The sequence below is a fragment of the Theropithecus gelada genome, chromosome 8, assembly GCF_003255815.1.
Source record: "Theropithecus gelada isolate Dixy chromosome 8, Tgel_1.0, whole genome shotgun sequence".
NCBI classification, from domain to species: domain Eukaryota; kingdom Metazoa; phylum Chordata; class Mammalia; order Primates; family Cercopithecidae; genus Theropithecus; species Theropithecus gelada.
The window spans coordinates 100245285-100262837 of record NC_037676.1 but is presented as its reverse complement, the minus strand read 5'-3'; the positions used below and the strand labels follow the sequence as shown (position 1 = coordinate 100262837).

General features: G+C 45.8%; 1 protein-coding gene across 3 annotated transcripts in view; it reads right to left on the bottom strand.

The window, feature by feature from the left end:
- Positions 1-17553, bottom strand: part of MATN2 (matrilin 2) — a 170050-nt gene that overhangs the window by 141974 nt on the left and 10523 nt on the right. For all 3 annotated transcript variants that reach the window (XM_025393743.1, XM_025393744.1, XM_025393745.1), the window contains exon 2: positions 9890-10057. In XM_025393743.1, the coding sequence (XP_025249528.1) occupies positions 9890-10031 (142 nt within the window). In that variant the 5' untranslated portion in view covers positions 10032-10057. The remainder of the gene's footprint in view (positions 1-9889; positions 10058-17553) is intronic.

Below are 17553 nucleotides of genomic sequence, written 5' to 3'. Positions count from 1 at the left end.
AGCCCTGTTGTGTTGCCTGATCCCACTGCCCAGCCCTACTGTGTTGCCTGATCCCACTGCCCAGCCCTACTGTGTTGCCTGATCCCACTGCCCAGCCCTACTGTGTTGCCTGATCCCATTACCTAGCCCTGCTGTGTTGCCTGATCTCACTGCCCAGCCCTGTTGTGTTGCCTGATTCCACTGCCCAGCCTTGCTGTGTTACCTGATGCCACTGCCCAGCCCCGCTGTATTGCCTGATGCCACTGCCCAGCCCTGCTGTGTTACCTGATCCCATTACCTAGCCCTGCTGTGTTGCCTGATCTCACTGCCCAGCCCTGTTGTGTTGCCTGATCCCACTGCCCAGCCCTACTGCGTTGCCTGATGCCACTGCCCAGCCCTGCTGCATTACCTGATGCCACTGCCCAGCCCTGTTGTGTTGGCCGATCCCACTCCCCAACCCTGCTGTATTGCCTGACGCCACTGCCCAGCCCTGCTGTGCTGCCTGATCCCACTGCCCAGCCCTGCTGTGCTGCCTGATCCCACTGCCCAGCCCTGCTGTGTTGCCTGATCCCACTGCCCAGCCCTGTTGTGTTGCCTGATCCCACTGCCTAGCCCTGCATTAACTGATTCCACTGCCTAACCTTGCTGTGTTACCTGATCCCCCTGCCCAGCCCACTGTTCTGCCTGAACCCACTGCCCAGCCCTGCTGTGTTACCTGATCCCACTGCCCCATCCCTGCTGTCCTGCCTGATCCTACTGACCATCCTGTGTCTCAAAACTTCTCCTTCCTTGGCTTCCAGAATATGATTCCTCCTTGGCTTTCCTACCTGGACAGAGTGAGGGAAAGCTGTGGATTTCATCGGGGTTCCCACACAGAAAGGGTGTCAGGGAAATTGGTGACATCACCACATCCTAGATGAGACCTGAGAGATCATTGACTTCAACCTCCTTCTTTTAGAGATGAATGAACTGAGGTCCAGGAGAATAAAATAACCTCTTGCTAAGAAGAAGTTTAATCAAGATCGAAATCATTCAAATAAGGACGAAATCAGCCTTCTGCACGTCTCATTCACTTACTTGTTCAATACACACTGAGCCCTGGGCAGGACCACAGCCAGGGCTGGAGGTCAGTAGAATCCAGGTGTGACAGGCGTAGCAGCACCTCCAAATACAGATGGGCAGGGCATTCTATGGTCTACATAAAAACTCTGGGTCAAGGAGCAAGCAGGAGTACAGGTGCTTTTCTCTTTGCTCCAAGGCATATCTGCCCCTAAGCCATGCATCCTTTCCATAAAGGGGCTGGGGGTTGAGGACATTTTCTGTCTAGGTTTGCAGAAGTCTTGACAAGTTTGCTAAAACTGCTTAACCTATCTGAGCCTCAGCTTCCTTGCCTGAAAATAGAATATAACAATAATTACCTTGCAGTGTTTGCTCCTGCTATGGATTAGGTGAGATAACACATCCCAACACACAGCAGGGGCTCAGTAAATTAGAGTTGCCTTTCATAGGTGCTATGAGAAATGAAAAATATTCAGTCCCTATCTTGAAGAGACAGTCTAGTAGTAAAATGACACAAGTGCAAAAATAGCTAAAATGTGAATCCCTCTGAGGTAGGTATCACTATTACCCCTTGGAATGTAAGGCAGGGAGGGTTGGCACTTTGGCAGAGGACCTGCAATGTGTGTGGTCCCTCAATGGAGGTCTTGCCTGGAGAGGGAGGAGGCGGCATTTGACCTGGCCCTGGATGAGAATGGGTCTTGTTTGGGGAAGGATATTCCAGGTAGAAGGAAGAGGATGGACAAAGCTCTGGAAAGCTCACGGAAAGAGACAAACTTTTAATCATGGCAAAACGGCTTCCATGGGTTGGTTGGAGAGCCAGAGACTCTCATGGCTTCTGGCATCTGCTTTCCCTCCTTCACAGAAGAGGCCAATAAAAGTCAAGTAAAGGTATTGTTTTGGGATGTAGAAATCCATTGAGTGGATTTCTAAGCCTTAAAAATGTAGGTTGGAGCTGGACACGGTGGCTCATGCCTATAATTCCAGCATTTTGGGAGGCCTAGGTGGGCAGATCACGTGAGGTCAGGAGTTTGAGACCAGCCTGGCCAACATGGTGAAACCCCGTCTCTACTAAAACTACAAAAATTAGCCGGGCATGGTGGCCGGTGCCTGCAATCTCAGCTACTCGGGAGGCCAAGGCAGAGAATTGCTTGAACCCGGGAGGCGAAGGTTGCAGTGAACCAAGATCGTGCCATTGCACTCCAGCCTGGGTGACACAGCAAGACTCTGTCTCAAAAAAAAAAGTTAATAAATATCAACCTAGGTAAAAATTTCCATTAGCAACACAGAGCAAAACATGGAAATGTAAAAATTTCCATGTTTACATTTAATTCTCCAGGCAGCCAACAACTTCACATGTCTCACTTAAGAGGTTTCAGCTCATTATATGAAATGTATTGCAATTTTATGAATATTTTGATGTCAGGTTTAGAGATATATGCAAAAATGAAAATAAGTGCCTCTTAATACATTGTGATTCCCCAAAAGCAGAATTTGGGGGCTGTATAAGGTGAATTCTGCCAGGAGCAATGGTTCACACTTATAATCACAACACTTTGGGAGGCCAAGGCAGGAGGATTGCATGAGGCCAGGAATTTGAAACCAGTCTGCGCAACATAGTAAGATCCTGTCTCTACAAAAAAATTGAACAATTAGTTGGGTGTGGTAGTGCATGACTGTAGTCCTAGTTAGTTGGGAAGCTGAGTTGGGAGGATCGCCTGAGCTCAGGCTGCAGTGAGCTATGAGAGTGCCACTGCACTTCAGCCTGAGCAACAGAATAACATCCTGTCTAAAAAAAAAAAAAAAAACAGGTGAATTCTTAGATTTTCTTCGTTAGCTTTTAAGTAGTAAATTAACTGTTATATGTAAACTTTACTAAATGCTGTGGTATCTACCCTTGGAACACCTCTGGAATTCATCCAGCAGTGTGTGAGGTGGGGTTGGGGGTGGGAGGGAGCTCAGGCCCCACCATCCCCTGACCAGACTGCAGGGCCAACTTCCTTTTAAATCTTTGTCTCCCACTTCTAGAATTGACGCCATATTGCCACAAAATGCTCTCTTAAAACACAAACATAACTTCTGAGTGTGTGGTATTGATCCAAAGGGGAATCTATAATAAGAAAAGAAAAGGGTTTCAAGGTTAATTAGCAGAAATAAAATGAGCCAGTTTGGTAAATTTAGAAAAGAATGTCAACAAGACCTCATAAGGCCGGGCGCGGTGGCTCAAGCCTGTAATCCCAGCACTTTGGGAGGCCGAGACGGGCGGATCACGAGGTCAGGAGATCAAGACCATCCTGGCGAACACGGGAAACCCCGTCTCTACTAAAAAATACAAAAAAACTAGCCGGGCGAGGTGGCGGGCGCCTGTAGTCCCAGCTACTCGGGAGGCTGAGGCAGGAGAATGGCGTAAACCCGGGAGGCGGAGCTTGCAGTGAGCTGAGATCCGGCCACTGCACTCCAGCCTGGGCGACTGAGCGAGACTCCGTCTCAAAAAAAAAAAAAAAAAAAAAAGACCTCATAAGACAGACCACCACCAGAGACCACAAGCTGGCTGGCTGTAGAGTAATTTGTGAAGTGGTGGGAATCAAGAATATACTGGGGCCCAGGCGCGGAGCCTCACGCCTGTAATCCCAGCACTTTGGAGGCCAAGGCGGGTGGATCATGAGGTCAAGAGATCGAGACCATCCTGGCCAACATGGTGAAACCCTTCTCTACTAAAAATACAAAAATTAGCCAGGCGTAGTGGCAGGCACCTGTAATCCCAGCTACTCTGGAGGCTGAGGCAGGAGAATCGCTTGAACCTGGGAGGCAGAGGTTGCAGTGAGCGGAGATTGCACCACTGCACTCCAGCCTGGTGACAGAGCAAGACTCTATCTTAAAAAAAATTAAAAAATAAAAAAAATAAAGAATACTCTGGGAGTTTGGGCAAGGAGGATTAAGGTTTCCAAAAAGGCTGATATACCCCACTGGTTGCTCAGGAGATAGGTCCACCCTCTCAAAGGAAAGTGGTGTAACAAAGAGGAAAAATGTGCACAAACAAAGCAGGCAGCCATTAGCAGTGGGGCAGCATGCCTTCCAGTTAGCGCCCCCTTGAGGAGGGCCTAGGGAGGAATGTGGAAGGGGATGGGTGCCACTGATAAGGCTGGTCAAGGGGAAGAATCCGAAGTGCAAAGGGTTCTGGGTACAGCACAGCCAGCTTCTCTGACTCTACCTGCCAGCGTTGTTGCCTGGAGCGACCTTTGGCCTAGAGCAGGTGCTCGTTCCTTCTCCTGTTGCAGCCTGCTATTTAGATCCCTGCTCTTTGCCACAACCCAGGAAGGTCAAGTCTGTCCAGAGAGTACAGTGGATGCAAAGACAAAGCGACACCCACTGTTGACTGCTTAAAGCCCTCCACGGCTCCCACCCCTGCAAAATGAAGCTCAAAATCTTCCTTGGAGCCCTCAAGGTCCTAAGTGATTGCTGGCTTATCTCCAGCTCAGACCACCTGCCTGGCAGACCCAGCACCACATCAGAGCCCCACTGCCACACTCCATCCTCATGCCTCTGCCACCTGCTGTCCCACAGGGCTCTCCATGGTCAGGACCTTCACTGGGAACGATCCCCTTAAACCAGCCATTCTTAAGTGTGGTTTGGGGAATTCTAGGGGTCCCTGAGCCCTTTTCAGAGGATCCATGAGGTCAGAACTATTTCCATAATAACATGAATGTTTGCCTTTCATACTCTCATTCTCTTATGGGTATATAGAGAACAAAAAGTTTGTTGATCTGGTTTTAGATTTCACATTGCAACTAACCTTTAAGAAACTACTCTTTGTCAAGTTTTGGTGTAGTATCAAAGAACATTCACGGCCGGGCGCGGTGGCTCAAGCCTGTAATCCCAGCACTTTGGGAGGCCGAGATGGGCGGATCACGAGGTCAGGAGATCGAGACCATGCTGGCTAACACGGTGAAACCCCGTCTCTACCAAAAAATACAAAAAATTAGCCGGGCGAAGTGGCGGGCGCCTGTGGTCCCAGCTACTCGGGAGGCTGAGGCGGGAGAATGGCGTGAACCCGGGAGGCGGAGCTTGCAGTGAGCTGAGATCCGGCCACTGCACTCCAGCCTGGGCGACAGAGCGAGACTCCGTCTCCAAAAAAAAAAAAAAAAAAAAAAAAAAAGAACATTCACAATTATATGAAAAGGCTATTTAAATGCTCTTCCTTTTTCCAACTACATATCCATGCATTTTCATATAATCTAACGAAAACATTTCATGACAGCTTGAATGGTCAAGAAATGACAATCCAGCTGTCTTCTATGAAGCCAGACCATTACAAGATTTGCAAAACTGTAAAACAGTGCCACTCTTTTTTTTTTTTTTTTGGAGACAGGGTCTCACTGTTGTCACCCAGGCTGGAGTGCAGTGGCACCATTATGGCTCACTCATGCCGCCTCAACCTCTGGGGCTCAAGTGATCCTGTAGCCTAAGCATTTCAAATAGCTGGGACTATAGGTGTGCACCACCACACCCGGGTAATTTTTTCTTTCTTTCTTTTTTTCTTTTGAGACAGTTTCGCTCTTGTCACCCAGGCTGAAGTGCAGTGGGATGATCTCGGCTCACTGCAACCTCCGCCTCCCGGGTTCAAGCAATTCTGTCTCAGCCTCCCGAGTAGCTGGCATTACAGGCGCACACCACCACACCAGGTTAATTTTTGTATTTTTAGTAGAGATGGGTTTTCACTATGTTGGCCAGGCTGGTCTCAAACTCCTGACCTCAAATGATCTGCCCACCGCGGCCTCCCAAAGTGCTGGGATTACAGGCGTGAGCCACCGTGCACAGCCTAACTTTTTAATTTTTTTGTAGAGACAAGTTATCCCTATGTTGCCCAGACTAGTCTCAAACTCCTGGGCTCAAGTGATCCTCCCACCTCGACCTCCCAAAATACTGAAATTACAGGCATTAGCCACTGCATCTGGCCACGCACCTGGCCAGGAAATATAGTTTTTTATACACATATAGTTTGTTAACACATTCTGATTTTATTATTGTTATTTTTAAATTTCTGATCAAGTAGATACCAATAGATCTAACCCACATAAACAAAAACTCCCTTGATTGTCCTCAGGATTCTTAAAAAACAAACAAAAGTTCTTGGGGATTCTTAATAATTTTTGGCTGGGCAGCCGGGCAAGGTGGCTCAAGCCTGTAATCCCAGCACTTTGGGAGGTGGAGACGGGCAGATCACAAGGTCAGGAGATCGAGACCATCCTGGCTAACACAGTGAAACCCCGTCTCTACTAAAAAATACAAAAAACTAGCCAGGTGAGGTGGCGGGCGCCTGTAGTCCCAGCTACGCGGGAGGCTGAGGCGGGAGAATGGCGCGAACCCAGGAGGCGGAGCTTGCAATGAGCTGAGATCCGGCCACTGCACTCCAGCCTGGGCGACAAAGGAAGACTCTGTCTCAAAAAAAAAAAAAAAAAATTTGGCTGGGCACAGTGGCTCACGCCTAGAATCCCAGAACTTTGGGAGACTGAGGCGGGGGGCTTGCTTGAGCTTAGGAGTTCAAAATCAGCCTGGACAACATGGCGAAACCCTGTCTCTATAAAAAATACAAAAATTAGCCGGGTGTAGTGGCATGTGCCTGTAGTCAGTCCCAGCTACTTGAGATGCTGAGGTTGGAGAACTGAGCTCAAGAGGTCAAGGCTGCAGTGAGCCATGATCATGTCACTGCACTCCAGCTTGGGAGACAGTGAGACCCTGTCTCAAAATAAAATAAAATAAAAATAATTTTTAGTGTAAAAGGAGGGATCCTGAGACCAAAGCTTGAGAACCACTACCTTACACTAAGCCTGCTCAGCAGGAAGAGTTGAGCTATAATGTAGCTATGCCTCTACTTTTGCACACCGATTCTACCAAATTAATGATCTTTTCACATGCCTGTCTCTTCCACTACTCTGTGCACCTCCTGATGGTGTCTATTCATCTTAAACACTACCCCCACCCCACAACCAGTGTCTGGCACAGAGCAGAAATTCCAGATAAATGAATGAGGTAAGAGATAAGCCCATGTGGACAGACATCACAGGCTGCAGAGTGAACAGCCTGCAGATGTTCACACGATGGGTGGATAAATAGATGCGTTATTTTTTCAAACGGACTCAAGTTGTTACTGAGACTCTGATCTGAATTTAAACATAAAAGATAAACATTTTTAAAACCCAGAAAGCTCAAACAAAAAATTAACCTAAGAAACCATTCTGCTGTTTCTACTCTGTTAAACTTTCAGGAACATATTTGCAAGCAAATAACCAGTAAAATAAATCATGCCAGTGGATGCCATAGCTTTAGCCAAAATGATTTGCCACTAAAAAGTGAAATGTGGCCTGGGCCATATTCTGAACAAATAGTCCAAGAGCCAAGAGAAGCAAACATGCATAAAATACAAAACACTATAGTATTCTAAGAATGAAGAGAAGGTCATACCCTCAGGGCAAGGACTACCAATGAGCATGCATTTCCATTTTTGTTCCCCATCAAAATCAGAACAAAAGCAGATTGCACTTGAGAATCCAGGCCACAGCCATAGTGTTTGCCTTCTAGTTTCATGATTATCACGCCACTGTTTTCTTTTTCTTTTTTTTTTTTTGAGACAGAGTCTCTCTCTGTCACCAGGCTGGAGTGCAGTGGCACGATCTTGGCTCACTGCAACCTCCACCTCCCAGGTTCAAGCAATTCTCCTACCTCAGCCTCCTGAGTAGCTGGGATCACAGGCACTTGCCACCATGCCCAGCTAAGTTTTGTATTTGTAGTAGAGACAGGGTTTAACCATGTTGGTCAGGCTGGTCTCGAACTCCTGACCTCGTGATCCGCCCACTCGGCCTCCCAAAGTGCTGGGATTACAGGCATGAGCCATCATGCCTGGCCCACTCCACCATTTTCATAAGTCAAGCAGCCCTCCAGCATATCTGGGAGCAGCCACTTGCACAGCTCATGGAGTGAAAACACCCATGCCCACTTGCAGTCTTGGGGTGGAAAAGATACGTTGTGTCTCATCCCCCTCTTTGTCTCTGACACATTCTCTTGAAAAATGAGAAGAAGGAATCAATGCTGGATGCAAGGTTGGTGCCTTTAGCAAAATGGGCTTCTAGGCGAAGGAGGACGACAGCGAATGCTGACAACCAGGGAAGGTGGGGGTGATTTGGTCCGTGTGTGTGTATCAGAGGGAGGAAAGGAGGGAGAGAGAGACTTGGAGCCCAGAGAAGCAGTGTGCTTTTCCAGGCAAGTGTGTGGTGGCTTTTCCTGAGACCAGCCCCATCAGAAACCCAACTGTACAGCCACTGCTGGTGATCCAGAAATCAGGTATCTTGGCCAGGCATACTGGCACATGTCTGTAATCCCAGCACTTTGGAGGGTCGAGGTAGCAGATCACTTGAGACCAAGAGTTTGAGAGTAGCCTGGCCAACATGGTGAAACTCCGTCTGTACTAAAAATACAAAAATTAGCTGGGCATGGTGGTGTGCCCCTGTAAACCCAGCTACTCAGGAGGCTGTGGTGGGAGATGTGCTTGAACCCAGGAGGCGGAGGTTGCAATGAGCTGAGATTGTGTGCATCGTCAGTTTTTTTTATATATATATATATAGAGAGAGAGAGAGAGAGAGAGAAAGAGAGAGAGAGAGAGATGTTGTTAATCATCTTGGAATTTGTTTTTCAAAACGTTTCAATTAACATATTAAACACTTCCCACTCATTTTCAAATTTGCAAAAGTCTTGTTTACATCACTATGGAAACAAGGACTTTCAAGAACCTGGAAGATCTATCACTGGGGTCCTCATTTAGTTAACATCAATAAAGATTCTGACCTCTGAAAACAGGGCTCTTTAGGTCCCTGTGGTCCCTGATTGTAATTTCAGATGCTGCTGAGGCTACCAGGTCATTGAGCAGTTCTCTTAGCAGCCTTTGTAGGGGCTCAGATTCAAGTGGCTGGCCAACAAGATACAAATGTCAAATACAGTTTCAAAGAACTTATTAGAATGATAATTGTGGTAAAGCTTTTACTTACTGCGTACCTAGAATTTATGTGTGTTACCTCATTTATTCCTCACAGAAATGTTCCAAGCTTGGCATTCACATTTCCATTTTACAGATGATAAAACTGAGCCTCAGGGAGGTTATATCACCTACGTTATATCACATCTATAGCCTCAGGGAGGTTATATCACATCTGGAAAGTAGCAGAGGCAAGACTTGAACCCAGGTCAATGCCAAAACTCATTCTCTTGGCACTACCCAACCTTCCTATAACCTCCACAAGCCAGGCTTACCAAGGCCCTTGTTTAGAATCAGCTGATTTATACGTTTTCTGTATGTTTTCATGATATTTTCTTTCTCTAGGAAACATGTTCACTGGATCAGATGAATAGACCCCTGGCATTTTCCATTCCTAATACCTCGATTCAGCTCACAATGTCCCCGCCTCTCTTCTGGGCCAGCTCTTTCTTCCCTGCTGCCATGCAGGGAAGCATTATTAACAGATCTAGCTGGGCAAACCCAATACACAATTTTCATAACACCTTTGCCCAGATAGGTCCAACAACAAGGACATTTCAGATGAGAAATCTTGCCCCGAATATTGGAGAAAAGCCATGAGCTTCAGATTCAATTAAAGGCTTCAAAGGAAAGTTTATTCTGAAAACTCGGGTGCAACCATGTCCTCAACTCCAGATGCATTCACCACCGGTGAGGACCCCAGGCCCAGCACATCCAACGAGGACCCAGGGAAAGGAGAGCTTCCCAAACAGTCACCAATCCCTGTCCCTGAGCCCTCCCTGAACCACCCCCACCTGCCCACTTTTGGGGGTGGGCACTGTCACTCACCCAGAAGGGCCGTCTGCGGGTGGGTCCGAGCGTGTCTGCCTCTAGAGATGGACCTCCCACGTGACCGCTCCCTGGCCTCGGCGGGGAGGAGGACGATCTGTCCGAGGAACAGCAGGAAGCAGCCTGCGAGCATCTTTTCCATTTTCAAGACGAGCAAGAGGGGCAAGGCTGTGACAAACACAACACGGGAAGGTGGCAGGGTGAGATTTCTGGGTCTCCCTGAACTCCAGGAGCGGCAGGCCTGCCGCCCCGCCTTTTCAGAGTTCAAACAGGCCACTTGTACTCAAAATGCTATTTGTGTGTTCGGTCTTTGAGAGCTTAAGTAGCCCCCATTGGTAGGCTCTTCTTGGACACTCTGAGCAGGGCATGCATAGTTGGAATTTTTCATCACTGTAATCACTGTAAGACTGAATGGAAAACTTGAGAAAAATCTATCCTGAAGTTTCTTATCAGCTAAGTTCATTATCAATTACTCATAGTCACATTTTACATTTTGGATTTGAACAAAAAAAAACTATTATATATCTGAGAGTTCCAAGTAACAATATTCGTTCAGTCTAATAATAGTAGATGGCACCAATTGGTTTATATAAATTATACATATAAAATTAATGTGTAGTTGACAGAAAGTAGCATCACATAGCCAGCCTCCCTGCCTCCCTGTCTCCCACATACATTTATTACGAGAGTGTTGGCACAATGGTTATGGGCTTTGACTCTGGTATTAGTCTGAGGCCATGTGCCAATCCCTATTATAAATTCTTTACCTATATTAACTTGCTCAATTACCTAATATTATTCCCACATTCCCATAAGGCTCAGGAAGGGTCAGTGGCCTGCCCAAGGTCACACACAGTTAGCAAGTGTCAGAGCCAGAATTCAAACCCAGGGTCAAGGCTGGGTGCCATGGCTCATGTCTGTAATCCTAGTGCTTTGGGAGGCCTAGAAAGAAGGATTGCTTGATGCCAGAAGTTTGAAACCAGCCTGGTCCACATAGCAAGGCCCCATTTCTACAAAACAATATTTTTTTTAACTCATTTAAAAAGTAAAAAAAGTCCAGATGTAGTGACTCACACCTGTAATCCCAGCACTTTGGGAGGCTGAGGTAGGCAGATCACTTGAGGCCAAGAGTTTGAGACCAGCCTGGCCAACATGGCGAAACCCAGTCTCTACTAAAAATACAAAAATTAGCCAGGTATGGTGGCTCGCGCCTGCAGTCCCAGCTACTTAGGAGGCTGAGGCACAAGAATCGCTTGAACCCAGGAGGCAGAGACTGCAGTGAGCAGAGATTGCACCACTATACTCCAGCCTGGGTGACAGAGCAAGACTCTGTCTCAAAAAAAAAAAAAAGAAAAAAAAGAGTAAAACAAATTCAAACCCAGGACTAGCAGGTCAATTTTCCAATGCATTGATTAGTAGAAAACTGAAAGGAAAACCCTCAGAAATCAAGTCACAAAAAGCCATAGTTGTTTCCTTGTCAGAGGCAAGGACAGGGCAGGGGTGAGGCAGGGACCATGTTTCAAAACTTAAAAAAAAAAAAAAAAACCTCGCTATTTCAGCGAACTGTTTGTTCAGCAAATTGCTTCCAGGAATTGACCTGGGAATGGACCTGGGCCTGTCAACCTTCAGAGTCCAGTTTTTCACACTTGCTGTGTTGAACTAGCTCACTATTTTTAATATAATTTTACTATGCCTTAAGATTATATTTAAAATAGTGAATGTTTATTTAGCATCTCCTATGTGCCAGCCACTGGGCCAAGTGCCTTCAACGTATTAAGTGATTTAATTCATAGAGTAACTCAGAGAAGTTAAGTAACTTGCCCAAAGTAACATTGCTCATAAAAGGTGAAGTTCCAGAACCCACTAGCTCAGTGGTCCCCAACATTTTTGGCACCAGGGACTGATTTCATGGAAGACAATTTTTCCACAGACCCAGTCGGGGGGATGATTTTGGGATGATTCAAGTGCATTACATTTATTGTGCACTTTATTTCTATTATTATTACATTGCAATATGTAATGAAATAATTATACAGCTCAACATAATGTAGGAATCAGTGGGAGCCCTGAGCTTGTTTTCCTGCAACTAGATGATCTCATCTGGGGGTGACAGGAGACAGTGACAGATTATCGGGCATTAGATTCTCATAAGGAGTGTGCAGTTCACAATAGGGTTCATGTTCCTATGAGAATCTAATGCCTTAATTTGTGCAGCAGCAATTTTTTAAAAAAAGAATCTAATGGATTTAATGGTGCTGGTGATCTGACAGGAGGCAGAGCTCAGGCGGTAACGCAGGCGATGGGGAACGGCTGTAAATACAGGTGAAGCTGAGCTCGCCCACTGCGCACCTCCTGCTGTGCGGCCTGGTTCCTAAGAGACCACGGACCGATTCTGGCGGGGGTTGGGGACCCCAGCACTAGCTCACTACAAATAACTACTCTCCACACTCCCCTTTTTAAATCTTTTTTTTTTCTTCTTTTTTTTGAGACGGGGTCTCACACTGTCACCCAGGCTGGAGTGTAGTGGCGCGATCGTGGCTCACTGCAAGCTTCGCCTCCCAGGTTCACGCCATTCTCCTGCCTCAGCCTCCCCAGTAGCTGGGACTACAGGCGCCCGACACCACGCCCGGCTCATTTTTTTATTTTTAGTAGAGACGGGGTATCACCGTGTTAGCCAGGATGGTCACGATCTCCTGACCTTGTGATCCGCCCACCTTGGCCTCCCAAAGTGCTGGGATTGTAGGCGTGAGCCACCGCGCCCAGCCCTTTTTAAACCATTTAAACTATTTTTTGCGACAGGGTCTCACTCTCTCACCCAGGCTAGAATGCAGTGGTGTGATCATGGCTCATGGCAGCCTCAACCTCCCAGGCTTGAGCGATCCCCCCACTTCAGCCTCCCAACTAGCTGGGACTACAGGTGTGAGCCAACACACCCAGCCTATTTAAACTCTTTACTAATTAGATTGGTCCCTTTTCATAGCTTTAACTCTATGATTCCTTCTAAACAAAGGAAGAAAACTTAGAACATCTTGCCTCTTTCTCAAATCCTAAACTTACTATTTACTTTCAAGCCGCCTTGCTATTTATCATCTCAGGGCTTTTGTTAGGGGTGGGAGGACAGGGTCTCACTTTGTCATCTAGGCTGGAGTGCAGTGGCACAGTAACTCACTGCCTCTTTGAACTCCTGAACTCCAGTGATCCTCCCACCCAAGCCTCCCGAGTAGCTGGGACTACAGGTGTGCCATCATGCCCTCACCTTATTTTATAAAACACTATTCAGTCTATTTCATCATTTATATGTGATTTATTATTTTATTACTATTCCCCTTTCTCCAAACTGAACAGATAAAAAGTCCAGGCTTATTTGTTTCAAAATGTATACAACATGCTCTCAAGGCCCACTTCCACTCTGAGGCATTTGCACTCAAATCAAACACTTGGAATATGATGTGGTGTGTGATCATTTCCAAAAAACAAACATCATTGCATGTGGTTTGGGTTTAATGTGGATTTCAAGAAATGTTTGTATTTCCAAGTCACCATTGCTAACAAAAAGGCACTGAAGATAGGTGAAGAGTGAGCAGTTAAAAATAAACAAAGCAAAATAATGCTAGCTGTCTAACCCTGAGCAGGTTACTTACCCTCTCTTGACCTCAGTTTCCTCATCTTTAAAATGGAGATAACAGTAGACCTCATTGTTATATAGAATAAATCAGTTCATATGTAGATATATTTAAAGCACTTCAAACACTGTCTGGCACATAGGAAGTGCTGAATAAGTGTTAGCTATTGTTGTTGTTGTTGTTGTTGTTGTTGTTGTTACTATTTGGAGACAGAGTCTCGCTGTCGCCCAGACTGAAGTGCAGTGGTGTGATCTTGGCTCACTGCAACCTCCGCCTCCCGGTTCAAGAAATTCTCATGCCTCAACCTCCCCAGTAGCTGGGACTACAGGTGCGCCACACCATGCCCAGCTAATTCTTTGTATTTTAGTAGATGTGGGGTTTCATCATGTTGCCCAGGCTGGTCTTGAACTCCTCACTCACCTCAGCCTCCCAAAGTGCTAGGATTACAGGCATGAGCCACCACACTTGGCCTGTTGTTGCTGTTATTATTATTATTGGTATTATTCTGTAATCAAACCAATCAATAGTATACACTGTTGACCGGGTGCGGTGGCTCACACCTGTAATCCCAGCACTTTGGAGGCTAAGGTGGGTGGATCACCTGAGGTCAGAAGTTCGAGACCAGCCTGATCAACATGGAGAAACCCCGTCTCTACTAAAAATACAAAATTAGCTGGGCATGGTGGTGCATGCCTGTCATCCCAGCTACATGGGAGGCTGAGACAGGAGAATCGATTAAACCTGGAAGGTGAAGGCTGCAATGAGCCAAGATCATGCCATTGCACTCCAGCCTGGGCAATAAGAGCAAAAGCAAAACTCCATCTCAAAAAAAAAAAAAAGAAAGAAAGAAAAGAAAAAGAAAGCATACACTTCTAATTTTGTCATATTAAGCCACTTAATGCATATTAGACAGATTTTATGCTTACTTATGTATATTATCCTAATAATGACATACAAATCCATAACTGTTAAATACACATTAGTATCTAAAAATATTTAAAACTTTCTTTTTATCAAAATGCAATGGCAAAAGGCCGGGTGCAGTGGCTCACTCCTGTAATCCCAGCACTTTGGGAGGCTAAGGCAAGGCAACATGGCAAAACCTTGTCTCTACAAAAAATACAAAACTTAGGCTGGGCGTGGTGTCTCATGCTGGCTCAATCCCAGCACTTTGGGAGGCCGAGGTGCGAGGTCAGGAGATGGAGACCATCCTGGCTAACACGGTGAAACCTCGTCTCTACTAAAAATACAAAAAAATTAGCCAGGAGTGGTGGCAGGCGCCTGTAGTCCCAGCTACTCGGGAGGCTGAGGCAGGAGAATGGCGTGAACCCGGGAGGCGGAGCTTGCAGTGAGCCGCGATTGTGCCACTGCACTCCAGCCTGGGGACAGAGTGAGACCCCGTCTCAAAAAAAAAAAAAAAAATTAGCTGGGGAGGGTGGCACGCACCTGCAGTCCCAGCTACTTGGGAGGCTAAGACTGGAGGATTGCTTGAGCCCGAGAGGTTGAGGCTACAGTGAGCCATAATTACACCACTGTATTCCAGTCTGGGCAACAGAATGAGACTCTGTCTCAAAACAAACAAACAAAATGCAATGGCATGACAAGTCACAGACTAGTAGAAAATGTTTGTAAAATATGTTTCTGATCGATTATTTCTATCCAGACTATATAAATTCTTTTTTTTTTTTTCTGAGACAGAGTCTCACTCTGTCACCCAGGCTGGAGTGCAATGGCGCGATCTTGGCTCACTGCAACCTCTGCCTCCTGGGTTCAGGTGATTCTCCTGCCTCAGCCTCCCAAGTAGCTGGGACTACAGGTATGTCCCACCACACCTGGCTAATTTTTGTATTTTTAGTAGAGATGGGGTTTCACTATATTGGCCAGGCCAGACTCGAACTCCTGATGTCAGGTGATCTGCCCGCCATGGCCTCCCAGAGTGCTAGGATTACAGGCGTGAGCCACAGTGCCTGGCCGGGACTATATAAACTCTTATCACTCAGTTAGAAGAGGATAAACAACCCACTTCAGAATGTGCAAAAGATTTGAATAGTCACATCACCAAAGAAGATACATGGATGAAAAATAAACATATGAAAACATGTTCAACAGCGTTAGTCATTAGAAAAATACAAATTAAAAGCACAATAAGATGCCGCAACAAATCTACTAGAATAGATAAAATTGAAAAGAGCATAATATAAGCTGGAATTGAAAAGAGTATAATATGACCTGGGAATATGAAAAAATTAAAAAACAAATTTTAAAAGACCAACATAAGCAAGTGTTGGTGAGGATGTGAAGAAACTGGAACCTCGGCTCGGCACCGTGGTGCATACTTGGAATCCCAGAACTTTGGTAAGTCAAGGTGAGCAGATCGCTTGAGCCCAGGAGTTAGAGACCAGCCGGGCAACATGGCGAAACCCCATTGCTACAAAACATACAAAAATTAGCCAGGCATGGTGGCACAAAGGAAGAAAACTTAGAACAGCTACTCGGGGGCGGGGCTGAGGTGGGAGAATCACTTGAGCCCAGGAGGTCAAAGCTGCAGTGAGCCATGATCACCGCCACTGCACTTCAGCCTGGGTGACAGAGCAAGACCCTGCCTCAAAAAAAAAGAAAAATAGAAAGAAAATCTTACAGGGACTTGAAAACTAACATGAAATTTTCTAAAGTTCCTTTAAGTAGAAATATTTTTAATATAACATATTTTTAAATAAAGTAAATTAAACATAATAAATTTTAAAAAGGAATTATGATGTTAGCTGTGGGCTTGTAAAAAAGATAAATAATAAGGGTCGGGCATGGCTGCTCACACCTGTAATCCCAGCACTTTGGGAAGCCAAGGCGGGCAGATCACCTGAGGTCAGAAGTTTGAGAGCAGCCTGGCCAACATTGTGAAACCCGGTCTCTACTAAAAATACAAAAAAATTAGCCAGGCATGGTGGCACATGCCTGTAATCCCAGCTACTCAGGAGGCTGAGGCAGAAGAATTGCTTGAACCTGGGAAACGGAGCTTGCAGTGAGCCCAAGATCACACCATTGCACTCCAGCCTGGACAACAGAGTGAGAATCTGACAAAAAAAAAAAAAAAAAAAAAAGAAAGATAAATAATAAAGGAATGGGAAAAGGATACTATATAGATGCCAAAATCAAATCAGTGTGGCAATATCAATACCAGACAAGATAGATTTTTTCCTAAAAACTGCAATGGCAGTGAAACAAAACAAAACAAAAAATAAGTCAGTGCATATATCCATCTCAATGATTGTTTCTCAGTTTGGCATTTACAGCTGTCAGCATTTGAATATCAGGACCCATTTCTAACTGGAAAATGGAATGAATGGTGTTTGAGAACAGTTCCTTTCATATATGGGCATCTGAGAAGAATTGCTGTGCTGAGAAATAGAGGTTAATTCAATCTGAACAGATTCCATGAAGCATTGGGGAACATGCAAAGAATATTTTAAAATAATACAACGGCTTTGACTTTTGTTTTAGCAATTTTTCTCTTCTCCATGGGACAATGAGTCTTTTCATTTAACTTTACCAAGGGGGTGGGGGAAGAGAGAGAGAAGGAGATTATTCTGTCTTAGCTACGGGTTCTTCTAAGCATCACTGTTGCAAGTAAATCGACAGGCAAGTAGAATTCCCTCCAGAGCCTGAAATGTATGCTGCGATCCTTGAGACCAGAGGCCTGGTTCTACACACCTGCGTGACCTCACCTAGGTAACAGCTCTCTGGCTTTAACTAGTCATCCATAAAATAAGAGGCATGGCCTGGGAGCCAAGTTTCTTCATCTAAACCAGACCATTGGCAAGATCCTGCTATCCTGAAGAAGGTGGCAAGATCCCCTCTCCAGTGGCAACCCCACCTCCAGACAAAAAGAGAAAGGGGACAGGACACTAATATTGATTAAGTGTCTGGATGGGCTGGCCAGTGAACTGGGCATTTTGCACAGTATCCTCTCATTTGATCTCCACAGTCATTCTGTGAGGTGGATGAGTTCCAAACTTGACGGATGGAACACTAAGATTATAGGTG